Here is a 26,821-nt window from a genome sequence, read left to right as displayed (position 1 = left end):
AAATCATGTAGAGGATGAACATGGAGAAGTCATACGGTGTTCCTACTGCACAACAAAAGCCATGTTTGTATTTCAAAACATACTCACACCGAGTATCAAGTGAACCTTTGAGTCACCAAAACAACAAATGAACCAAGAAACACCGATCTGCTCACATGCTGCACACTCCGAGTCTCTCCCTCCAACTGAGCAGCGTCTCTTAAAATGTAACCACGTCTTCCCCTCCGCTTGTCGTCCCTCCTACAGGGATGCACGGAGCTCCGCAGAGGGGACAAGGACATGACGTCTTTGACTCCAGATTTCCACCTTTAGTTTCTGATGATGAGCTGCCATCCAGCTTCAACAGCACTCACGCACCACAGCTGTGGATCTCTGGATTTCACAGGACAACAATCAAATCTGAATCTGACAACAACTTTACTTTTCTTTATTGAACTGAGAAAAAGGAAAAACATGTCCCTGTTTATTTAGAAAAAGAGCTGAAGTGTGAATCACACACCTGCCCGGGTGTCTCACTCTTGTAGCGTAATTGAATTATTAAGATGTTATATCTTTATTTAACCTCGGATTTAAGAAGGGGCACCACTTCCTGTTAAAGGAAGAAAATAACTTTAATGGTATAAGTTAATTAATTAATCAGTCAGTTTCGTATCTTGAAAGAAATAAGTTCTGGAAATGTTAAACAAGAAAACACACAGACAAAGTCCTGAATTTTATGTGTAAAATGTAATATAAAAGGGGTAAACAATAATGTATAGATGAAACAGATAAAGAATATGATTATTGTGATAAGGATAATGCAATTATAATGTATGGTGACATTATATATTTCGTAATGAGATAAGCCGCAGTATTGTTTGAATGACTTAATCAGATTTGGATTTAAAGGAGGGCTCTGAATAGACACGACTTATGACTTAATCTTCCAACACCCCTTGCCACCAACAGTCTTACTGTGAGATGTGTTCAATTGAACTCCGCCGGCTGGTCCCGCGTTTCAGTCTCTGGCAAGCGGTTCTTTTCAGGCCCAGAGAGGTCCACGGGCCAGATTAGATGCCTTGACAGCTTGATCAGAGTGTGCAGCTGGGATGGAGATTGTACGTTGGTTCAGCCGTTGTCTCAGATGCTTCAAGAGGATCTAACAGAAAAAAATATTAAAGAGTCTTTTGATACGTCGATTTCCAATTCAGATTAACCGGACGGCCATCTTGATGAATCCAAACTAAGTAATTGGTGTTCAGAATTGAAGAGCAAAGGCTTTGGAGAAGAAAGTTCAAAAACCTTGCTTGAGCCAGAAAGAATTAATGTTCCAAAAATTGTGCGTGAAAAAGAAAGTTCGGCAGAGAGTCGTCGCTACGGCACAAACTTAAAAGAAGTGATTCGGACCAAAGTCCGAAGAGAAGAGAGTGAGCTGAAGCTCTAAACTTCACAAACCAAAACTAAAGAAGAACCCAAGATCTGAGCTGAGTGTGAACTCTTATCACCTGGATGGGAGGAGGGGGGTCTGCAGGCAAAGAGGGGTGCCTCCCACGGGTGACTACCATTCTGACCGGAGGACAATTGTTTAAACTAAACCGAGTTTACTCAATAAGATTAAGAATAAGAATCTAAACATATATACGTCACCATACATTCATTTCGATATTATTTCTATCAGATCCACGTTGATGTAGGTTCACGTCATATATTTAAACAAACATTTCTATCAGATTCATGTTGAGATGGAAATCACACCATCTGGGAACATCCTCAGTGAATCCCAGCCTGTAGGTGAACAAAAACATGTTATACAGTCAGCATTCTTAATAAGACATATTAATAAAGTAGGAAAAGAAATTGGTGTCTTTAAATAACACCTTCTATAGCTAATATCAAAGAGTATGCTTTATAACACGTCTAAATGTATAATTATGAAGGTTACGTATTCATAGATATTCTAACACTAGATGGCAATAGCGCTCCATGTCAAATTCCTATTAAACATAATATAACTCTTGTTGCTGTTCTGAAGATCAGATTTTGAGTTTAAAAAGATGATTATAATACATTCAATGTGACAATTACAAATATCTAGATGAAGAAAGATATAAATGTTCATTTGATGCAGAATTGAAAGCTGTGGTTTAATCAGTTCTCCAGCAGTCCTTCAACAGATGGTCAATTTTACGACTTTGCAGAGACTGGTTTCGGTCACAGTTCATGTCTTTGGGGTTAATTCGTAGATAGCAGAGTGTTCTGTTTCCGCTCAGTTATTTATTCCCGATGTTGTAAAAGTTCAAAACATCCTGTCTGAGAGGGAGACTTAAATCATTGATCAGTTCCTTTGTTCCTTGGTAAACGTAATCAATTTAAGGAATGTAAGGAATGTTAATCCACAGTCCTGAGTCCTGCAGGAAGAGAGGTTGTAAGACGCTGCTGATAATGGCTACACTCTGATGGTGAGTTATGTGTCTGATATCAATAACAGACATCTTCTGTACGTCTCACCTCACCGGCTTGGCAAAAGTCTTCTGACAGAAGAATGTATAAAATCACGTCTGACACAGGTTTGATCCTCTGAGTGATGTTAATCCTGTCAGCGTGAACACAGAGCTCAGAACAACAAGCCCAGAGGGACTTTGTCTTCACTCTCTTCAGGAAGTCTTTACTCCACAAAATATTTACACAGAGAATATCTGATTTTAGCTATTTATCAGAATGTCACATAATATGCCTTTAAACACACAGTATGTGAACTCCACCACCAGGGGGCTCTCAATGAAACAAATGACAAACAATGATGTCAAGGCTGGTTTAGGGACAGGGTTTTCTCCACCGGAACTTGTGGCAGACGGCGCTCTGCAGGAACAGGGGCTGGAAGCAGACAGCGCTCCGCCAGAACTTGTGGCAGACGGCGCTCTGCAGGAACAGCGGCTGGAAGCAGACGGCGCTCTGCCGGAAATTGTGGCAGACGGGCGCTCTGCAGGAACAGGGGCTGGAAGCAGACGGCGCTCTGCCGGAAATGGTGGCAAACGGCGCTCTGCAGTAACAGGGACACAGTGAGGCTGAGGCTCTGAGGCACAGGGAGGCTGAGGCTCAGGTTGAGGCTTGGGCTGAGGCTTGAGCTGGTTCACTGGCTGCTGTGGCTGAGGTTCTGTGGAGCTCCCTGGCTCCAAGTAGAGGTCCAGCAGAAAGTCCACCAGAGAGCTTGGGGATATAGATTGAGGACATCGTCAGCTCTTACTGCCCCTCCTCCTACCTCATGTGCCAGTGAGAACAGCAGGTCTTGTCCCCTCCCAGGGAGACGGCTTGGAGTAACACCTAAAAAAATCAGCTGGGTCCATTTGTGGTCAGATCATTCTGTCATGAACCGGAAAAACTAAGAGGACAACCCAAGTACAGAAACCAAAAAAAGATTTATTTTAAACAAACAAAGCCAAAGAGACAAAACAAACTTACTATCAAAATGTCCAAACTGAGAAAATCCAAAAACTAGTAAGCATTAAGAAACACTGAGAAAGACTGACATCGACTGACGTAGACTAACCCTTCTACAACTAACACCGACATACGATGATCTGACACAGAAGGTAAGAAACACAGAGACTAAAGCCCCGTTTCCACCAAGCAGTTCGGTTCATCATGGTACGGCACACATTTTGTGGTGTTTCCACTATCAAAAGTCGGTAATGGTCCCCAAATTACCGTCCTACTTTTTGCTACCATTCTGTTGGGGTGCCAAGTCTACCGATCCGACCCTAAAAGCTGGAGCTAAACACTGCAGTCCGTTGATTGGTCGAAGAAATCGTCACTTCCTTTGCGACAGCGGTAATAAAGGATGGCTGTATTTTTCCTCTCAGTACACATCCTTGTCTGAAACAAAGCTTCATTGCGTTTTGTAACAAAGAACCACAAGCAAATGAGAAAGACCACGAATTGCTGGATGTCCTCCATTGTTGCTTTTTGTTTACTGTGTCGTGTTCTTCTTCGTCAAATTTATTAGCGGGGTATACTGTGTCGCTCTGCTATGATGTTACGCTATTACGTAGCTGACGCGGCTATCGGCATCCAGCTTACACGCCACCTACCAAAAAAGAGTACGACAACTACGGTTGGCTGTGGAAACGCAAACAGGATCAGGCTTTACCAAATCAAACCAAAGACTTAAATAGATACAGGAATAATCAAACACAGGTGAGACTAATGACACAGGTGAAGACAATGAGGGCAATCAACACTGCAGGGAAGAATGAGGATTAAAAGTAGTGCTGCAACAACGAATCGATAAAATCGATAAAAATCGATTAATGAAAGTGTTGGCAACGAATTTCATTATCGATTCGTTGCATCGCGCAATTAATGCGTCACTCCCTTTGTCGCAGACTGGTGATGTGCATGCCGAACAGTTTACATGCTGACAGCACAGCGTGCCGGAGCTAGAGTGTGAGAGAGCGGAGCTGGTATTTCAGATATTAAACATGGCAGAACGGAGAGAACGGTTCAACCGAAATCTTCTAAAGTGTGGAAGTACTTCACAATGCATAAAAACACGAGTTAGTTGCAAGCTTTGCAACAGCGATATGGCGCGGCACGGGAGCACCACAGTGATGATGCAGCACCTGTAAACATGTCGGAGTCATCGCTGACTAAGAAGGGAGCTCGACAGCAGGGTAAGTCACTACAAAAACCCATGTTTGTTCCATTTTCAAGTAAGAAAAGGTAATGTTAGTCTCTCCGGTTGCTTGGCTGGTGTTTACTTTTTATCCAGCTTGACAAGCATGAAAACTTCATTAAAGTAATGTTAGCGTTAGCTGGTTAATGACTGTGGTAGAGCAACTTTCTACTTTGCCAACGCCAAACAAGCTTAGACAAAAGAAAACTTTTTATTATTTTGCCTTTTAAGCCCACTTTCAATACCTTGCCAGATATATTCTTTGCTTTTTTCCCATATTATTGTCTGCTCACATTGTAATATATTTGTGTAGGTGTGTGTTTTACATTTTATTTTAGTTTAATTGTTTTTTTAAAGCACTTGGTCAGCTTGCTGTAAATAAGTAAATAATTAAAAATGAATGTACTTACTACAATGATTTAATAATTTAATGATTAAGCTTCCAGTGTTAATTTTCTGTAATAAGGTGAGAGTTAATACACTGCACTGTATGCAAGTGCATTTAGACATGTAATTAAATTTGTGTAAACAAGTCATTTTTAGGGTACCTGTATGAGTGTAAATAAATATATATTATAAAAACGTATGTTGTCTCTGCAATTGCTCTTTGGGTTATTTACTTGCCTTTATCAAGGCATATTGATTAAATGTAAATTGTGCTGTTTTACATACTAATACTATCTTTGTCATTGCAGAAAACAATCATGTACACCACAGCAAGCATCCGTCTTGACAGATAGTATCCTCAACATGCTCATCGCTGATGAGGCCTCTGACGATGGTTGAAAATAAAGATTCAACTTCACTACAATGATCCCCACCTTGAACCCTGGCTACACTCTTCCCTCAAGGACCCATTTCACAAAGATCATGGAGACGTCCAAGCAGTAACCTGTTGTTTTTGCACTTTTGTTTGCACTGTCAATGAACAAATTTTCTGTTTTTAAATAAACGTATGGAAATTCAAAATGTTTTTTTTCTATCCGATTCATTGATTAATCGGAAAAATAATGAACCAATTAATCGATTATTAAAATAATCGTTAGGTGCAGCCCTGATTAAAACACATATGAAATCTAAACTCTGAATACACAACTAAACAAAACCAAATCATGAGAGTTGGCATGTTAACATGGATGTTCATTTTCTATGTTTGGTCACTGAGTTTCACGAAAGAACAGACTTTTACTGACCATGCGTATTTTAGACATCTGCAACCCGTACAGCAAAGGGTTAACAAGTGGTTGGCCTGTGAGACAGTATAAGGACAAAAAAACACGCAACATATTTGGTAAATTGTAAAGGTTAAACCTGCTCTGGACGATCTCAAAGAAACAGCCGCAGGAGATGTTGAGCAGAGAGGCCAGGTGAGGTGTGCAGGTGCTGACGGCTTTCTGCCTCGTCTGCTTGGATCCACAGAAACACACGTGGAGGATCCGGATGTACGTGTAAATGATTAGAACGATAAGACCAAAGATCACCGTAAACATGTGACTAAGTCCAAACACATTATTGAGCGTGGTGTCAGAGCACGCCAGTTTGACCACATAATAGTTGTCACAATAAACTTTGTTGATGATGTTCCCACACAGCTGCAGAGGAAAGGTCAGACCAAACACGATGACAGCGTTGATAAAGAATGGGTACAGCCAGATCAGAGCAGTGAGCATAGAAATCTTATTGGGGGTCATATGTGTGTTATAATGTAGAGGATAACAAATAGCAAGATACCTGTCATAAGACATGATGGCTAAAGTAAAAAACTCGACTGCCCCATAAGAGTACAAGCAGAAGATCTGCAGGAAACAGAGACGAGCAGACACAGTGTGAACGTCTGAGAGAATCTGAACCAGGAGGAGAGGAAACAAACATGTGCTACCAAACAGCTCGTTCACAAACAGGCTGCACAGGAAGATGTACATGGGTTCATGAAGACTTCTGTTCATACATATCAGCACGATGAGGAACAGGTTAGCACAGATTATTAAAACATACAAAGTCAGAGTTATCAGGAAAAAGAGATATTTAAGAAGCCCAGTTTCCATGTAGGCTCCCAGAGTGAAATATGAGCCATGTGTGGAGTTGATCATGATTCAAATCATGTAGAGGATGAACATGGAGAAGTCATACGGTGTTCCTACTGCACAACAAAAGCCATGTTTGTATTTCAAAACATAGTATCAAGTGAACCTTTGAGTCGCCGAAACAACACATGAACCTTTCCTTATTCAGATGACTGTGTGACAGGGACTGAAAACCGATCTGCTCACATGCTGCAGTCTCCGAGTCTCTCCCTCCAACTGAGCAGCGTCTTTTAAAATGTAACCACGTCTTCTCCTCCGCTTGTCGTCCCTCCTACAGGGATGCACGGCGCTCCGCAGAGGAGACGAGGACATGACGTCTTTGACTCCAGATTTCCACCTTTAGTTTCTGATGATGAGCTGCCATCCAGCTTCAACAGCACTCACGCACGAATCTGACAACAACTTTAATTTTCTTTATTGAACTGAGAAAAGGGAAAAACATGTCCCTGTTTATTTACAAACGACGTCAAGAAAAAGCGCTGAAGTGTGAATCACACACCTGCCCAGGTGTCTCACTCTGATGGTGAGTTATGTGTCTGATATCAATAACAGACATCTTCTGTACGTCTCACCTCACTGGCTTGGCAAAAGTCTGCTGACAGAATAAACAGACAAAAAGCCTCCAACATGAGACAAACACAGGTCGAAGAGTGACGCTGATCATTTATGCTTTCCTAAGTTCAATGTGACCAGCACACGTGAAAATCTCGTAACAATCAGACGTCAGTTGTGTTTGCCAATCGCTCTGCATTCGATCTCATTGAACTTTTCTTTTTTTTGGGCCTTTATGCTTTTATTAGATACGACGGCCGTTTCCTGTCTTCCTGAGAGACAGGAAACGTTAGGAGGTGAAAGAGTGAAGGGTGAAGTGCAAAGGGCCAAGTTTGAAGATTTGAACCCACAGCTGCTGAGACGCCGACTGCAGACTCTGTACATGAGGTGCATGACAAAAACGCACTTCCCCGACATGTTGGCAGGGGGGCCAACATTACCTCTGAGTGAAGCGTCGTCCTGTCTTTAGTAAAAGGAGAAAGACTTGTACGATATAAAGAGAAACCTGAGTATGTCAGCCCAATCGTCAAGGGCAGGATAACACACGTTGCCCCGGCCACTACACTCACGGTAAGCCTGACTTGGCTTGTCACATACAAGGCCATGTGCATCCCCATACCCCCTTTGCACAGGTTTTATCCAAAGGAAGTTCAGAGAAATATAGGCCTGACTGTAAAATGCAGGCTAAAAAAGATCCCCTGTTTTGGCTCCCATCGTCAACAGGTCCACTGAATACTTTGTCCCAATATACGGGAGAGGGCCTTTTCTTAAAATTCTTGATTAATGCAACAAACTAGTTCATTGAGAAAGTTGCCCTGGTTGCATCATTATGTTCAACAACATACTACACAAACTAAGTCACAGCTTGATGTCGCCTTTGAATAAACAACAAGCAAGAAAAGTAAATCTTGAAAAGAAAAGAGAATTTTTCCTCAAGAAAAATCTCTTTTAGGATTAAAAATTCAGATTACTGTGCATGAACAGTGCAATAAAGGTGGTTTTATTGAAGGCCTCACACGGGGCACCAAATGTTGGGGTTTTATCTAGTTTATGTGGTATAATTAATAATTATTTTTAATTAATTATTAATATAAATAACAATATTATTAAACTACATTTAATTACCTTGGGTGCACCACTCTGAGATCAGAGAACAAATAACCAAATATCACTAAAATCAGTCTCAAATTAGTGAATTAATTACTAATATTATTAATAATTAATAACCTGTATTTGATATATTGAAGGCGTGAAATCCGTGCACAAAGCCCTCACACCCAGCTTATATCACAATGCAAGTACACCAGTAATCACAAACAACTGCTCTCTTAAATTATATTATTATATTATTCTTATCGTTGTTCAGTGGACATCGGGTACGTCGCAGGCAACACGTCCAACTTATTAAAGTACTTGAAAAGGTTGATTGAGGTTCTTATATCGACAGAGGGAAATATTAATAGTTCTGCGATGAAACTATACTGTCCCAGATGTGATTAGGTTCATAATGTGCTCAAAGGGCATTCAACAAACTGTTGGCTTAATGAACTAAAACGTGTCACTGTAATTAATCCTAAATCATCCTTGCATCCTAAGTCTGAAAAGGAGCTTCCAGTGACGCAAAATGACGATTTTTGCGTCACTGGAAGCTGTTGTGGTTAGCATCAGAAACAACAACACTAGTTCCTCATATTTTCGACCACTGAAGCTACAGACCAATCACAGATCAGTGGGTGGGAACTCTCTCCCAGAATCAAAACTTATCCATCTGCCATATTGCTTGGAAGCTATGCTTACAGGCTGTATGGAGAAAGCTGATAATGACGAAAAAATATAAATATAGTGGCGAGACGGCTGCTGTCGCCAGGCCGGTCTTGTGCAATCGCAGCAGAATACGCAGTTACCTGGCTTTTTCCATTAGCTGTTGATGAAAGCACAGACAACATGGATACAAGGCGACTATCCATTTTTATAAGAGGCGTGAAGGCAGACTTTACTGTCAGTGAGGAGCTCTTGGATGTAGCTGCCATGCATGGAACGACAACGGGGAAGGACATTTTTGATGAGGTGGAGAAGTCCGTATGTAAAACGAAATTACCTTGGGAAAAGTTTGTGGGGCTAACTACTGATGGCACACCTGCCATGTGTGCAGAAAAAACAGGCTTGGTTCGAGGAGTGAAGGAGAAAATGCAAGAAAGTAACTGCCCCACACCTCTGACAACTTATCATTGCATTATCCACCAAGAAGCTCTGTGTGGAAAGGTTCTGGATTATATAAGGACCACTGTCATGAAGACAGTAAACTTCATTCGGGCGCGTGGCCTGAATCACAGCAGGTTCCAGCTGTTTTTGAAGGAGGTGGGTTTTGAGCATGGAGATGTGCAGTACCATACAGAAGTAAGGTGGTTGAGTAGGAACGCGGTCCTTAAACTATTTTTTTAGCTTAAGGAAGGAATTGCTCTTTTCATGCTAAAGGAAAACCATTGGGTGAACTGTCAGAGCCAAACAGGCTGTGTGATTTTTTGAGTCAAGACCAAGACCAACGCAGGGCAATCGAGTCAAAAAAAAGACCATAAATATCGCTAAATATCTTGTGTTTAGGGGGCGTGTCACTCACTTAGACCGTTACACTAGGAAGGTTGCGGCCGTAATCGGGGGATAAAAAACAAACTCCAAATGAACTGATGTTATTTGTTCTTTTAGAAAAGGGTCTTTAGTGGTGGTCTTGACTGGTCTTGATTTAGAATCCAATCTACACAGTTTGAGACTGAGACAACACAGAGTTTAAATGCTTTCAATTCTGAGACGAGACCAAACCTGAGACCAAGACCGATTTTGAGTTCTACAACACAATCAAGATCCAGGCAACATAGCAGCCACAATCTACGCATCTGTCAGACCACCGACAAATAAACAAGCTTTTCTGATTCAACGGGCCTCATTCACTAATGTTTTCTCACGAGGGATCTGTTCTTAGGTAAGAGCAAAAGTTACACTTAAGAGCACTCTTATGTATTAGCATCAAGCTAATGCACTAAAATATAGAGGTTAGGGTTAGGCAATGCACCAGCCGCCACTGCAGAAGACAGTAAATAATTAAAAATAAAAGCCTGACAAAAACTATTTTGAAAAGCAAAATAATGGAAATTCAAGCATGCGATTGAAAATGTGATTTTTGGTGATGAAACATTGAGCTTGAACAACCAATGGCGATAATAATCATGTGACACGTAGTTCTATATCAAACTGTGAGACGGACAGAAACAGGAAGTCTTTATGACTCTGTGTTTAACTTGGTAATGATGTCATCATAAACAATCCAGGTCACAGTCATACAGCACAGACAAAGCAGTGAGTATAAATCCAGCTTAACCTCCTCGGGGTCATTAGACGGTGAGCTGCTCAGTCTGCAGCTGAGGGCGTCCTCTCACCTGTACAGGTCAAAAGAAGCAGCGTTGCAGCTCAGGTGTGAGGGACTTTCTACAGCAGGTGAATGTCTCATCTGAGGGTCCCACAGTATGAAATGGCTTTCTAACTTGTGTGTTGTTGTGACTTTCTGATTGAATAATGTTTGTTTAATGGTGAAGTTACTCCGACCATCACAGCTGGAAAGATCTCATCATGATAAACTCCACGCAGGTTTTATATTTCACACTAAGTGCCTACTTGGACACAAAGGGCTTCAAGTCTTTATATTTCATCATTATAATGTGTCTGTATGCCTTCATCTTGTTGTCCAACCTGCTGCTCATCGTGGTGATCTGTGTGAACAGAAGTCTTCATGAACCCATGTACATCTTCCTGTGCAGCCTGTTTGTGAATGAGCTGTTTGGTAGCACAGGTTTGTTTCCTCTCCTCCTGGTTCAAATTCTCTCAGACGTTCACACTGTGTATGCTCCTCTCTGTTTTCTGCAGATCTTCTGTGTGTACTCCTATGTGTGTATAGAATATTTAAACTTAGCCGTCATGGCTTATGACAGATACCTTGCTATCTGTTATCCTCTACAATATAACACATGTATGACTGCTAAAAAGGTGGCCATTCTGATTGCTGTTGCATGGTTTTTCCCCTTTCTTACTGTTGTTGTGTTGATTTCCTTGAGTGCTCCGCTGCAGCTGTGCGGGAACATCATTAACAAATTGTACTGTGGAAACTACGCCATCGTCAAACAGGCGTGCTTCGACACCAGAGTAAATAACATCTACGGACTCATTCACACAGTCATCTCCATCATTATCCCTCTCTGTCTGATTCTCTACACGTACATGAAAATACTCAAAGTTTGTTATCGTGGATCCAAAAAGACGAGGCAGAAAGCTGTCAGCACCTGCACGCCTCACCTTGCCTCTCTGCTCAACTTCTCCTTCGGCTGTTGTTTTCAGATCATACAGAGCAGGTTCACTTTAAGTGTCCCCCATGTGTTGGATATATTATTATCTATGTATTTTCTGACATGCCAGCCTCTCTTTAACCCATTACTGTACGGGCTGAAACTGCCGAAAATACATAATATATGTAAACGTCTGATGTGTGGTGATGTGTAAGTGACTCAACAGATCAGTTTGAAGTCATGACAACACAATAAAAGCGCTTCTCTATCATTTCCAGATCCATCGTGACATGAAGTCTTTATTTGACCGCTTGTAGGAAATTAAACACTGAAATCACCAGACACAATGAAACAGCAGTGCTACAGATACAGGACTTCATCATCATCATCATAATCATAAAGTCATAGAGTGACAGTTATGAAGTTATGCACCGTCACCATCTTCAGTTCAGGTCATGATGATGATCAGAACAGATGTCTCAATGAGTCAGGCAGCAGAATCCACTTTAAGAATCCGTATGAAATGATTGATTAATTAATAATACCTGTACATTAAAACATACACCTGTGTCCTTATCAGACAGAATCCATTAACCCTCATAGTCCAGATAAAGATGATGAAGCCTTTAGATGGATGAGGAAATAAGAAAGGATTCTTGGTATGCACATGTTTCTCTGCTTAAAAAGAGATTCCTTGATTCATGTCACATCTGTTTATGGTCTCAAACTTTGATGCTGCTGTCTCAACCAGGACTCTCTTGAAACACAGGTCTTGTTTCTCAACGAAAATATTTTCCCAGTCAAATAAAGTTTAAATAACATGAATTAGTGAATGAATAACTGTCTTTAATGGCATCAGCCTGGCATCCAGCACTACTGTAAGGAATCTAGGTGTTTTATTTGATTAATATAAGTCCTTTAAATCTCACATGAAACATATTTTAAGGACATCCTATTTTCACCTTCGTAAATCAGGAATATCCTGTTGGAAAATGATGCAGAAAAACAAGTTCACACATTTGTTACCTCCAGGTTGGATTACTTAAATTCTCTTTTGTCAGGGTGCTCTGGTAAGTCTCTAAAGACTCTTCAACTATTCTAGAACGCTGCAGCTCGTGTACTGACTAGAACTAGGAAAAGGGACCACATTACTCCTGTGTTGGCTTCTCTGCACTGCCTCCTTATACAGTCTAGAATAGAATTCAAGATCCTTCTTCTCCCGTAAAAAACTCTAAATGGTTAGGCACCATCTTATCTCAAAGAGCCGTGGTACCTACTGAGTGTAGGTACTATGGGAGTTAGAGCCTTCAGTTATCAGGCCTGCTCGTGGTTCCTACAGTCTCTAAATGTACTATGGGAGGTAGAGTCTTCAGTTATCTGGCCTGCTCATGGTACCTACAGTCTCTAAATGTACTACGGGAGGTAGAGTCTTCAGTTATCTGGCCTGCTCATGGTACCTACAGTCTCTAAATGTACTATGGGAGTTAGAGCCTTCAGTTATTAGGCCTGCTCGTGGTTCCTACAGTCTCTAAATGTACTATGGGAGGTAGAGTCTTCAGTTATCTGGCCTGCTCATGGTACCTACAGTCTCTAAATGTACTATGGGAGGTAGAGCCTTCAGTTATCAGGCCTGCTTGTGGTTCCTATAGTCTCTAAATGTACTATGAGGTAGAGCCTTCAGTTATCAGGCCTGCTCGTGGTACCTACAGTCTCTAAATGTACTATGGGAGGTAGAGTCTTCAGTTATCAGGCCTGCTTGTGGTACCTATAGTCTCTAAATGTACTATGGGAGGTAGAGTCTTCAGTTATATGGCCTGCTCATGGTACCTACAGTCTCTAAATGTACTATAGGAGGTAGAGCCTTCAGTTATCAGGCCTGCTCATGGTACCTACAGTCTCTAAATGTACTATGGGAGGTAGAGTCTTCAGTTATCTGGCCTGCTCATGGTACCTACAGTCTCTAAATGTACTATGGGAGTTAGAGCCTTCAGTTATCAGGCCTGCTCGTGGTTCCTACAGTCTCTAAATGTACTATGGGAGGTAGAGTCTTCAGTTATCTGGCCTGCTCATGGTACCTACAGTCTCTAAATGTACTATGGGAGTTAGAGCCTTCAGTTATTAGGCCTGCTCGTGGTTCCTACAGTCTCTAAATGTACTATGGGAGGTAGAGTCTTCAGTTATCTGGCCTGCTCATGGTACCTACAGTCTCTAAATGTACTATGGGAGGTAGAGTCTTCAGTTATCTGGCCTGCTCATGGTACCTACAGTCTCTAAATGTACTATGGGAGTTAGAGCCTTCAGTTATCAGGCCTGCTCGTGGTTCCTACAGTCTCTAAATGTACTATGGGAGGTAGAGTCTTCAGTTATCTGGCCTGCTCATGGTACCTACAGTCTCTAAATGTACTATGGGAGGTAGAGCCTTCAGTTATCAGGCCTGCTTGTGGTACCTATAGTCTCTAAATGTACTATGAGGTAGAGCCTTCAGTTATCAGGCCTGCTCGTGGTACCTACAGTCTCTAAATGTACTATGGGAGGTAGAGTCTTCAGTTATCAGGCCTGCTTGTGGTACCTATAGTCTCTAAATGTACTATGGGAGGTAGAGTCTTCAGTTATATGGCCTGCTCATGGTACCTACAGTCTCTAAATGTACTATGGGAGGTAGAGCCTTCAGTTATCAGGCCTGCTTGTGGTACCTATAGTCTATAAATGTACTATGGGAGGTAATGCCTTCAGTTATCAGGCCTGCTCGTGGTACCTACGGTCTCTAAATGTACTATGGGAGGTAGAGCCTTCAGTTATCAGACCTGCTCGTGGTACCTACGGTCTCTAAATGTACTATGGGAGGTAATGCCTTCAGTTATCAGGCCTGCTCGTGGTACCTATGGTCTCTAAATGTACTATGAGAGGTAGAGCCTTCAGTTATCAGGCCTGCTCGTGATACCTACGGTCTCTAAATGTACTATGGGAGGTAGAGTCTTCAGTTATCTGGCCTGCTCATGGTACCTACAGTCTCTAAATGTACTATGGGAGTTAGAGCCTTCAGTTATTAGGCCTGCTCGTGGTTCCTACAGTCTCTAAATGTACTATGGGAGGTAGAGTCTTCAGTTATCTGGCCTGCTCATGGTACCTACAGTCTCTAAATGTACTATGGGAGGTAGAGTCTTCAGTTATCAGGCCTGCTTGTGGTACCTATAGTCTCTAAATGTACTATGAGGTAGAGCCTTCAGTTATCAGGCCTGCTTGTGGTACCTATAGTCTCTAAATGTACTATGAGGTAGAGCCTTCAGTTATCAGGCCTGCTCGTGGTACCTACAGTCTCTAAATGTACTATGGGAGGTAGAGCCTTCAGTTATATGGCCTGCTCATGGTACCTACAGTCTCTAAATGTACTATGGGAGGTAGAGTCTTCAGTTATATGGCCTGCTCATGGTACCTATAGTCTATAAATGTACTATGGGAGGTAATGCCTTCAGTTATCAGGCCTGCTCGTGGTACCTACAGTCTCTAAATGTACTATGGGAGGTAGAGCCTTCAGTTATCAGGCCTGCTCATGGTACCTACAGTCTCTAAATGTACTATGGGAGGTAGAGCCTTCAGTTATCAGGCCTGCTTATGGTACCTATAGTCTCTAAATGTACTATGAGGTAGAGCCTTCAGTTATCAGGCCTGCTCGTGGTACCTACAGTCTCTAAATGTACTATGGGAGGTAGAGTCTTCAGTTATCAGGCCTGCTTGTGGTACCTATAGTCTCTAAATGTACTATGAGGTAGAGCCTTCAGTTATCAGGCCTGCTTGTGGTACCTATAGTCTCTAAATGTACTATGAGGTAGAGCCTTCAGTTATCAGGCCTGCTCATGGTACCTACAGTCTCTAAATGTACTATGGGAGGTAGAGTCTTCAGTTATATGGCCTGCTCATGGTACCTATAGTCTATAAATGTACTATGGGAGGTAGAGCCTTCAGTTATCAGGCCTGCTCATGGTACCTACAGTCTCTAAATGTACTATGGGAGGTAGAGTCTTCAGTTATATGGCCTGCTCATGGTACCTATAGTCTATAAATGTACTATGGGAGGTAATGCCTTCAGTTATCAGGCCTGCTCGTGGTACCTACGGTCTCTAAATGTACTATGGGAGGTAGAGCCTTCAGTTATCAGACCTGCTCGTGGTACCTACGGTCTCTAAATGTACTATGGGAGGTAATGCCTTCAGTTATCAGGCCTGCTCGTGGTACCTACGGTCTCTAAATGTACTATGGGAGGTAGAGCCTTCAGTTATCAGGCCTGCTCGTGATACCTACGGTCTCTAAATGTACTATGGGAGGTAGAGCCTTCAGTTATCAGGCCTGCTCGTGGTACCTACGGTCTCTAAATGTACTGTGGGAGGGAGAACCTTCAGTTATAAGGCTCCTCTCCTCTGGAATCACCTTCCAGCCGGGGTCTGGGAGGCTGACAGACTCAGTATTTTTAAGAATAGACATAAAACATTCCTTTTTGATAAAGCTTATAGTTAGGGATGGCGCAGGTATGGAGCAGCTCCTAGTTATGCTGCTGTAGGCTTAGACTACCGGGGGAACTGGCACCTTGAGCTCTTATCTATCCCCCCCCCACCTTGCTTTTTAAATTTATGTTTTTTTTGCCACTGTAACTTTGCTAAATGTTGCTTAGTGCTCATGATGGATTAACGTCTGGTCTTTGTAACATAACAATGAGTCAGATCTTTGTATGTAGGTCTAAAAGGCCCTTTGGGATGAATCACGCTGTTTGAGTTTGAGTGGCGTCAGATGATTTTAATCAGACTTTTGATGTTTATTATAGGTTTAAAATGCAAAACTGTTTAAATGGTTTGTTGAAACAAAAATGTGGTATTTGAGGAATCATTGTGGGGACATTTCCTCTCTAACTGGCTCTTGCTTTACCACATTATCAGGACTGTTGATTACCAAACAATAATCCTTATTCATTTATACAGTTTATTTATAACACCTGGATGACTCAGGACAAATCTGCATACTGTTAAGTGCAGAAAAAAAGCTTCCCACAAAGCTGACATCAGTGACATCATCCATGTGCAAAAAGCATGGTCAATACTCTTAACAACACGTTAAACACACACACAGTTATGTAGGAGCCCTTTTAGTGTGTGTGCATTTATGTATTGTATTTCAATGGGTTTAGTTAATTTGTTTATTTATTTACTTAATTTGGACAATAGGTGGTGATAATTTAAAAGTTATCCGGCGCCGCTCTGGGTGGCCGCTTGTTACGGCAGCTCCGACCCCCCTCGTTATTGTTTTTTAGTTTATTTTGTTAATCCTGTGTAGTTACTGTGTAATTTTACATTATTGTATTTTTTTATTTATCTCAATGTAAATATGTTTGATTTGATTTTAACTTCTATTTTTATTTTTAATAATTATATTCCCGTACCCTGTTTTCTGGAGCTGCTGTAATGCACAAATTTCCCCCACGGGGGAGATAAAGTTTATCTTTATCTTTATCTTTAATTGATCATTTGGGTTAATTGGTCAGGTGGTTGGTTGAGTGTTTGTATGTCAACAGGAAAACAGGAAACGGGGGCATAGGTGGTGGGAACACACGGTTCTTACCGTAACATAACAAAAGAACGACAACAAACAGTATAATCTCGACAATAACAACTCATCATATCATCATCTCGGTTTGTCTCTGCTTCATATGTGACGATAAACTGGAACATCATAAGAAAATTTAATTTTGGACATTTGTTTAGAACTTTAGAACTTTAGAACTTTCCATACACCTAAGTGACTAAAAACAACATTAGAAATTTGGACATTAGATAGTCACTACAGTTATTCTGAAGACAATATGAAATACATTTATTCGTCAAAAGCAAACAAACAGTTGTATTCACCTTCCCCCAGCTGTTTGTGTTGTTATTGAGAGCATGTTTCATTTCCTATCAGATTAAAGTCAAACTCAGACACCATCGCCTTTAGAGTCAATCACAGATTCTTCTTCTTCTGTCTCAGGCTCGTCTGTTTAGTTTGATGATGGAAGCTTTAGAATAAAACAGACTTTTACATACGTCGAGGAGTTTGGATATTTTCAGGCCGTACATGAGCGGGTTGACGAGCGGCTGACATGTGAGAAGGTACAAGGAGCAAAACACAGGCAGCAGAGAGGGAACGTTTTTCATGTTGAACCTGCTCTGCACCACCTCAAAGCTGATCCCGAAGGAGAAGTTGAGCAGAGAGGCGAGGTGAGGCGTGCAGGTGCTGACGGCTTTCTGTCTCGTCTGCTTGGACCCAGAGAAACACACTTTTAGTATCCTCATGTAGGTGTAGAAGATCAGAATGAGAGGAACAAAAACAGTGAAGGCAGTGATGGAGAGGCCATAGATGTTATTCACTCGCGTGTTGTAGCACGCTAGTTTGACGATTGAATAGTTGTTACAGAACACATTGGCAATGATGTTCCCACACAGCTGCAACGGGGAACTCAGACGTGATGCCAACAACCAAAAGAAAAGAGGTTAACCATGTTGCTGCAATCAGCATGGCGATCTTTTTGACAGTCATACGGCTGTTATAATGCAGAGGATGACGAATAGCAAGATACTTGTCATAAGAAATGACGGCTAAACTGAAAGATTCTACACACACATACGAGTACAAGCAGAAGATCTGCAGGAAACAGAGAGGAGCAGACACAGTGGGAACGTCTGAGAGAATCTGAACCAGGAGGAGAGGAAACAAACCTGTGCTGCCGTACAGCTCGTTCACAAACAGGCTGCACAGGAAGATGGGTTCATGAAGACTTCTGTTCATACAGATCAGCACAAGTAGCAACAGGTTGGCACAAAGAATAATCATGTAGATCAACATAACAATCGTGAAAAACAAGTATTTGAACAACCCAGCATCTAAGTAGGCACCGAGTCTGAAATAAGAAACTTGTGTTGAGTTCATGGTGACTTTATGGAGACATTAGCTCAGTGATGACAAGCAGAGGACCTGCAGCATGCCCCGGCTGTGAGGAGACGACAGGTCCAGAGCACGCTCACTCTGACCTCATGAACCATCATTACAAGTTTGAATAGTAAACAGGAGGAGCATCAGATGTGTGCTCACTTTGTCTCTGGGTTCTGAATGAGCACCAGAACAACACGCAGGGCTCAGGAGAGAGAAGTGTGGATCAGCAGGTGTGGTGCTGGATTAATACTTTCTCTGTTAGTCACATGACTGGTCTCTGCCAAGAAACAGCTGATCCAAACACACTCAGCATGTTTACCTGGTGTCCCACAATGCAAAGTGCCAGGTCAGAGATCAAAATGCTGGAGCGCAGCTGTTTGAACTCGTTGGTGGCCGTGACTGAATATCTTGCCACATTATGAACCAATAACAAATATGACTTGTTCATATATTTATAAGTCTTTGTAGACTGTACAGTGCATGTGCCACAGCTGGACCAGCAGCTGCAGCTACAGGGTCCTCGGCTTGCTCTTCATATTATTCACAGCTGAGTAAAACTTCAACCTGAATGTCTGAAAAGTAAACTACAACTTTAATAGCATGCCAATCATATTTCAATCCAGGGCGTTGTGTATAAATGAATATATGAGAGATTGTAGACTTGTTTTATTTTAATTATGTTAATTACCTCCAGATTGGCAGTTGTTTACTTCCTCATTCCAGGACCGGAAACCAGTTTAACCGTGCCAAGTATACTGCAAAATAACCGACGACTGGCAGTCATACTACATACTACTGTTGAACTCAGTATGCAGTATACAGTATATACTGCATACTGATTCAGATAGTAGTATGTAGTACGCGGTTCCCAAAACAGCCTTAGACTCCATTGTTTGCTATGTGAGGTGACAGATCAGGACGAAGACGGTCCACTGGTAACGACCTGAAAGAGGGCATATCGCCACCTACTGTAGAGGAGTCATATGACGTGTGTCAGTAAATGGATTTTCCCTCAGTGCTCGTGTACTTGAACAGCAGATACATAAAGAAAGACAGAAAACCTTTGTTGTCGTTTTTCAAACTTTCTCCTTTTGTTCCCTCGTTTGTTTGTTCACAGCAGCACAAAGAAAACATGAAACCAGGAAGGACTCGTGTGAAGAAGATCGATCGATAGGAGCCAGAGGAATATAGAATATGGGTTTGATGCACTAGAAGAGAAATAAAATAATTATATCATACTGGTAAAATGTTATAACTGTACAGTTATAAGTGGGGGGCGGGGTGGGGGTGGGGGGGGTACTGAGAAACGAGTGTGTGATTGGTGGGGTGTGATGGGAGGGGGCCATCTAGATTCATCTAACTGGGTCTCTATGAGGATCGACTCACTTTTGGAGCCAGCCTCCAGTGGCCACTGTAGGTACTACAGGAAATGACTGGATCAACTTCAGCGTCGGCCAACAAACGCCCGAACATGTGGATGCAGTTTTAGCACAAGTCTTTAAATATCCAGCTGTGAACGACTTTAAGCGGCGAGAGAATATCTGCGTACGAATAAACCAAATCCATCAAAGTTGATGAAACCAGCGCAAAGGATGAAGGTGGCCTTATTGTCTGAGCTCTTAACATTACAGGGTTGAGTCTGGCAGCGTTACAGGAATGAGGACCCCGCAGATGCCGCAGATGCCGCAGACGCCGCAGACGCCACAGACGCTGCAGACCCCACAGACGCCACAGACGCTGCAGACGCCGCAGACGCCACAGACGCTGCAGACCCTGCAAACCCCTGCAGACCCAGGTGCAGCTCACGAGGATGAGCGATCCATGCCAGCCGGCTTGGTTTTAAACGCCGCCTGCTCCTCCATGTGACGGACTGTAGACTGATAGACAGGTGAATTGGCGGCGACGAGCTTCATATCAACCGTTGAGTCGGTCGTCTTCAGAGATCTAATCGGTTAAATAACCACACGTCAAAAATGATCACGGTGATATTTGAAATGTGCGAGTTGTCAAAGCAACACTAAAAAATGAGAATATGAATATGAGGTCAGCAGTTACGCCGTTAGTAACTTTTTGATAGTAATAACTGGAAACTAGCTAGTTACTCATTTTCAGTAAAAACTGTTTAGAACGGATGAAGTTTCTCTCCGTCAGCTCGTGTGACCCGTCCGACCTCCAACTGTTCAAAAAGAGAACAAGCAGTCCACGATGTCGTGTTCTTTGTGTTAAACATCAGAAATAAAGATCAAAAGTCAAGAAAAAGATTAAGACTTTGTTCATCTGTTTGTTGTTTACGTGTGTGTGTGTGTGTGTGTGTGTGTGTGTGTGTGTGTGTGTGTGTGTGTCCATCCTGAGGTGTGGGGGCCTGAGGGGAGGTCATTATGGTCTCTCTCAGGAACCAGAGCGGAGGTCTGCTGGCTGATTGGTCTCACTGGTTAACAGCTCTGAAGGTAATTTGCTTCAGAGGGAAATAGTGGAAACAGTGTCTGATGTAAGGACGCCTCAGGGACCCACATGTTGACGTGCTGGAGTGACCTTTGACCTGAGATATCAGCGGTCTGTTTGTTTATGTGCACGTGTTGAAGGTTTTTATTTTGAAGAATCACTTCAGAGCTCAACTGTAGGTTTGATTTGTTTTTAAAGAACTGTTACGTATGTTCACTGTTCAAACTCAAGGCAGTCAAACAATTACAACTTTAAATCTCATGTTTGAAATTCCATTATTTCACATTTTAAAAAAATCTGTGAGGCTATTAATTTGAAGGTCTGCCCTGTCTTAAGCTGAGAGTACTTGCTGTGTGCTTTTATTTTGAAATAAAGTAAGGAGCTTCCTGTAGATGGAAGGTTAGGACAGGAAGTTAAGCACAGAAACAGGAAGTGGTTAGGGATCCCAAAGTGAGGTCAAACAGCTCAAAGGAACAGTAACAAAGGTCAATGTGTGATGTCATAAGGTCAATGTGTGATGTCATCAGGTGGATATTACTGTCTGAGAGTTTGTTAAAGTGAAATGAGACATTCAAAGATGCAGCAGTGTTCTTCTTTATCATCACTGAGACTACAGGGAGACACTGACTCTCTGAGACGTTAAAAACCACTTTAGTGTTTCTTTTTCCACAGATTTCCTCTTTGAAGAAATAAATTCTACAACTCATTTAGCAGACACTTTAGTCCACAGAGACGGACATCAAGGAATGTCCAACACTTCTTCGTACGTCATGTTTAAACTTCAGAGAGTTCAGTTTTCAATAATCGTCAGACTTGAGAGCTCAGGAACTCCTAGATCTGCCACACCTGTCCGAGGGATTGGTTCTCACTGACACAGATCGTAACACGTGTGAACAAAGTGACTCACACTGCACTTTGTGGAGCTCCCCAAAGTCACATGTTGTGTACCGGAGCCACCTGCTACATGTTGGGGCTGATGCTGCACTACGACCCCGGGGTAAACAACAGGAAAGTGGAAGAATGGCGTCCTGTAGCGCGGTGCAGTTTGTCAGTATTTAGATCCATAAAGTGAAATGGTTAAACTGCCGTATCGACCGGAGTGATGTTAAACCATTCTAAGCCTATTTGACATTTGCTGTTTATTCTGAAGAATCTGGCTGATTCAACCCACAATGCATTGCTGTTTCGTTCACTTTTTTGGTCTGGATCGTGTAGTCACCTACGGCCAATCCCCGAAACCCCCGGTTTGGAGGTTTGGACCAGAGTTTGTCCCGGAACCAGACCGGGTGTGAATGCAGCCTGAGATCTTTGATCACACACTGCTTCAGTGTATTTGTTTGTAATGTATGCATTCTTTTACTTTTTAATTGATTTGACTTTTTTAAACTTTCTTTCAGAGTTGAGAAAGAGTCGAGGATCGTTTTCATTCGGCCAGTTTTCACACACAGCAGGGGGCGGTATGCACATACTTGGTTTGAAAATCAAGAAGCAGAAAGAAGAAGAAGCAACACATCTAGCACGGGACCCGGGCCCTAGACCCCCTCTTCAAGGGGACTCGGTATGGTCCAGTGAACCAGACTTTGGGGTCCGTGTCCCTAATGTGAAACTACACTTACATTTTATTTTAGGCCCAATAAGGGTCTCGTCCTCGACTCGGACCTCAAGTAGTCAGTCCCACTTTTAGCCCCTCTACCGCGTCCTCAGGAGCGACGGCGGCTCTGAACGGTCGGAGAGGTTAGACACCAAACGAAGAAAGAAGAAAAAGACAAACGTGTAAAACAAATATACAAATATTATAGGGACTGCAAAAACATTTCACCTGCTTCAATTTATTTGACAAAACGGAAAGAGGAGGCCCATACTACTCGTTTGTGATTGGACTGACTAATAACGAAAATAATGACTTCTACTCGCTCGCCGTTTCAACATAACAATGGCATTCCACGCATCATCGTGACACGTGAACTGAACGAGACGGCACGTAAACGAGCATGCAGGTGAACTCAGGTGATGACCTTTACTCCAAACTACCAACTAAGCAGGAGGGTCCTACATGCTCCACGTCCTGGACTGGACTACTACACAACAAGTATCCAGTTATTATGGAAGTTGACTTGAAGGCTTCCTATCTTCTCAAACTAAAACTCTCCTCTGAACGTTCAAAACTCGAAGACGGTCTGAGAAACTATCACCGGAGACGACAGGTCACATGACTGTACTGACGGTCCAATCCCAAACGAAATAAAATATTTTTAGTTTTTTTTTAGATTTATTTTTGGGCTTTTTTTTGCCTTTATTCGAGAGATAGGACAGTGGATAGACCTGGAAATCAGGGAGAGAGAGAGAGAGGGGAATGACATGCAGGAAATGAACCACAAGTCGGATTTGAACTCGGGCTCAGTGGTAAGAGTGCGAGCCCCATGTATGGAGGACTACAGCCTCCACACATGGGGCGCGCGCACTAACCACTGCGCCACAAGCGCCCCGTTTTTTAAATGTTTTTGTGCTTCATGAATATTTTTGCATGTTGTGAAATGTTTTTCGCAATCATGAAATATTTAGACAGTTGACCTTCAGGGCCACCGTAGTCCAGCCTATGAATGGGTGCTAAAGAGTTCCTCTTCAGAAACCAGTGATGACGTCACTGAGTCGTTTTATGCAGACTGTGGTCAGTGTTCATACATGGAGGCTGGAAAGACAAAGAAACAGGTTGAAATGTGAGGAGTGAAAGAACAGATACATGCTCAGGTAAAGTTCACCTGAAAGTTTAAGAGCAGGAATTTGTTTTTTATGATCAGATATCCTGAGAGCTAAAAAAAAAGACTGACTCAGGAGATCTCCAAACGCAGCCACTGAAGACTTCTGATCGACTGGAGGGGGGGGGGGGGCGTGGCCTCAGCTCCTCTCTGATGACATCACCTGTCTGTGAGGATCAGGTATAAGTGCGGCTGCAGGCTGAGCAGAGGTCGGCTGCTCGCTTGGCGGCTCGTCTCTGTGTGATGGCGTGATGTTTTCTCTGATTGTCTGCTCATGAAGCGTTCATGAACAAGTCAAAGTGTCGCCCTGAAAGTTTTTAAGTGTGACCTTAAAACCAGAATTGAATCTGTTTGTTTTCCTGTTTTTCTGCTGTGATGTAACTGAGTCTGCAGCTGAATGTTTCATATGAGGAGTCATGTCTCACTTTGTTTCTTCACAGAGCAGCTTCATCTTCTTCTTCTGTTGAGTTTGAAAGATTCTGTTTTTAAAGAACCTGAACGTCTCTTCAGATCCTCTGTGACCATCAGTGTGAACCTTTAAATCATGAATCTTTCACTTTGATCTGTGTTGAACCTGCAGCAGTGACGCGCTGCGTTCTGTTCACGTTTGGATTCAGTTTGACTGAATGTGAGCGAGCATCTCTCCAGTTTCTCTCTGATGACGTTCATTCCTCTCTGATGACGTGTATTTCCTGTTTGATGATTTGTACTTCCTGTCTGATGGCGTGCGTTTCTCTCTGATGACGTGTATTTCCTGTTTGATGATTTGTACTTCCTGTCTGATGGCGTGCGTTTCTCTCTGATGTTGTGTACTTCCTGTTTGATGATTTGTACTTCGTGTCTGATGGCGTGCGTTTCTCTCTGATGACGTGTATTTCCTGTTTGATGATTTGTACTTCCTGTCTGATGGCGTGCGTTTCTCTCTGATGACGTGTATTTCCTGTTTGATGATTTGTACTTCCTGTCTGATGGCGTGCGTTTCTCTCTGATGTTGTGTACTTCCTGTTTGATGATTTGTACTTCCTGTCTGATGGCGTGCGTTTCTCTCTGATGATTTGTACTTCCTGTTTGATGATTTGTACTTCCTGTCTGATGGCGTGCGTTTCTCTCTGATGTTGTGTACTCCCTGTTTGATGATTTGTACTTCCTGTCTGATGGCGTGCGTTTCTCTCTGATGTTGTGTACTTCCTGTTTGATGATTTGTACTTCCTGTCTGATGGCGTGCGTTCCTCTCTGACGTGACTCTGCGTTCAGGGTTTCTGTGTCACGATGGAGAACACCTCAGAGCTGGTTTTTGTTCTTCAGGGTCTGAACGCCTCTCTGACAAATCGTCACGTGTACTTCTCGTTCGCCCTCGTGTCGTACCTGCTCACCATCTTCATCAACCTGACGCTCATCGTGGTCGTGTGGCTGGAGAAGTCGCTCCACGAGCCCATCTACATCTTCCTGTGTAACCTTTGTTTTAATGGAATCTGCGGGGCGTCCAGCTTCTACCCCAAACTCCTCCACGACCTCCTGGCCGACTCGCACGTCATCACGTACGCCGGCTGCCTGACTCAGATCTTCGTGGTTTATAGTTACGTGTTTGTTGAGTTCACAAGTCTGACCGTCATGGCGTTCGACCGTTACCTGGCGATTTGTAAGCCGCTGCAGTACCACACGGTGATGACCACGCAGCGAGTGGTGCAGCTGCTGCTCCTCACCTGGAGTTTCTCGCTGCTGGAGATATCAGTGGGCGTAACGCTGACCGCCCGCCTGCCGCTCTGCGGGCGCCACATCCCCAAAATCTTCTGCACCAACTGGGAGGTAGTGAAGCTGTCGTGCTCCGACACCGTGGTCAACAACATCTACGGCTTCGTGCTCACGTTCTCGCACATCTCGCAGACAGTTCTCATCGTGGTGTCCTACACACACCTGGTCCGCGCCTCGCTGCGTGTCCACGCCAACCGCAGGAAGTTCATACAGACGTGTCTGCCACACCTGGTCACGCTGCTCGTCTTCACCAGCTCGCTCATGTTTGACGTCATGTACTCTCGTTACGGCGGCGGCGAGCTGCAGATGGTGAAGAACGCACTGGCGGCAGAGTTCCTGGTGGTCCCGCCCCTCATCAACCCCATCATCTACGGCATCAACCTGCACCAGATCCGCTCCAGGATCCTCCAGAACTTCAGCCACAAACCCAAAACTCTGAAACCAAGACCACGTCAACAAGAAATGATTCAAAACTAAAAATCTCCATAGACTTGAAATCTGCCGACCTGACAGAGAACGTGTCTGAGCAGCGCCTCATGTTGATTTCAGTTTGTCTTTTTTAGAGCGGACAGTTTGAGACAGGAAGTGTTAGGAGGAGAGAGGGGGGGATGACATCACAGCTGCTGCAACGAGGACTATAGCCTCTGTACATGGCGCTTGCAACAAAACACCATCGCCCCACAGATTTATTTATAAAGACAAACTTTTAACTAAAGGTTAAAGGTTAAAGGTTAAAGTGAAGGTTGAAGTTTGTTTAACGTTTGATTCAGAGTTCAGATTATTTTGATTTTTTTTTGTTTTCTTCCAAACTGATGAGATCAAAATGTCTTAAAGATGAAAGTTTAAAGGTGACATATCCTCCTCCTCTTCTTCTTCAGTGTAAATAAGTGTCAGAGCTCCTCAAAACATGTGTGAAGTTTCTTGTTCTAAATCCACTCTGATCCTGTATTTTGATCATGTCTATAAACCCCTCTATTTCAGCCCTGCTCAGAACAGGCTGTTTCTGTGTCTGTACCTTTAAATATGTAAATGAGCTGTGTCTGACCACGCCCCCTCTCTGGAAGGGCTTGGGTGTGCATTGGGGGGTTTGTAGACTAGAGACACATGTTAGAGTCAGAGGAACATGGAGAAGAGGATTTTAAATATGTGATCTTTAACATCTCAGTATTTACAGAGAAATGATTCCATCAAATTCTATAAAAACCTTTTCAAAACATTGGTGAAGAAATGTGGTTTGAATAAAGTGACTGTAAAATCTTTATTTGTCGATTTTTTTCCCCTGTTGAATAAAAAATAAGA

General features: G+C 42.8%; 2 protein-coding genes and 2 pseudogenes across 2 annotated transcripts; 2 read left to right on the top strand and 2 right to left on the bottom strand.

Annotated features, from left to right (window-relative positions):
* Positions 1–5,808: 5,808 nt before the first annotated feature.
* On the bottom strand, positions 5,809–6,768 carry LOC110001671 (olfactory receptor 4D1-like; annotated as a pseudogene).
* Positions 6,769–10,695: 3,927 nt separating this feature from the next.
* LOC110001672 (olfactory receptor 11A1-like) lies at positions 10,696–12,079 on the top strand. Its single transcript, XM_020657165.2, has one exon. It carries the CDS (start codon positions 10,909–10,911, stop codon positions 11,830–11,832), a length of 924 nt encoding a protein of 307 aa, XP_020512821.2. The 5' UTR covers positions 10,696–10,908; the 3' UTR covers positions 11,833–12,079.
* A 5,547-nt stretch (positions 12,080–17,626) lies between these two features.
* LOC110001673 (olfactory receptor 6N2-like) lies at positions 17,627–18,569 on the bottom strand (annotated as a pseudogene).
* A 6,268-nt stretch (positions 18,570–24,837) lies between these two features.
* Positions 24,838–26,821, top strand: LOC110001675 (olfactory receptor 1468-like). The gene has a single exon (XM_020657166.2). The coding sequence runs from the start codon at positions 25,040–25,042 to the stop codon at positions 25,997–25,999; it is 960 nt and encodes a 319-aa protein (XP_020512822.1). The 5' UTR covers positions 24,838–25,039; the 3' UTR covers positions 26,000–26,821.

This window comes from Labrus bergylta, chromosome 11 (assembly GCF_963930695.1).
Source record: "Labrus bergylta chromosome 11, fLabBer1.1, whole genome shotgun sequence".
NCBI classification, from domain to species: domain Eukaryota; kingdom Metazoa; phylum Chordata; class Actinopteri; order Labriformes; family Labridae; genus Labrus; species Labrus bergylta.
The sequence above is the reverse complement of the archived record's forward strand: the minus strand, read 5'-3'. Positions and strand labels throughout refer to the sequence as shown.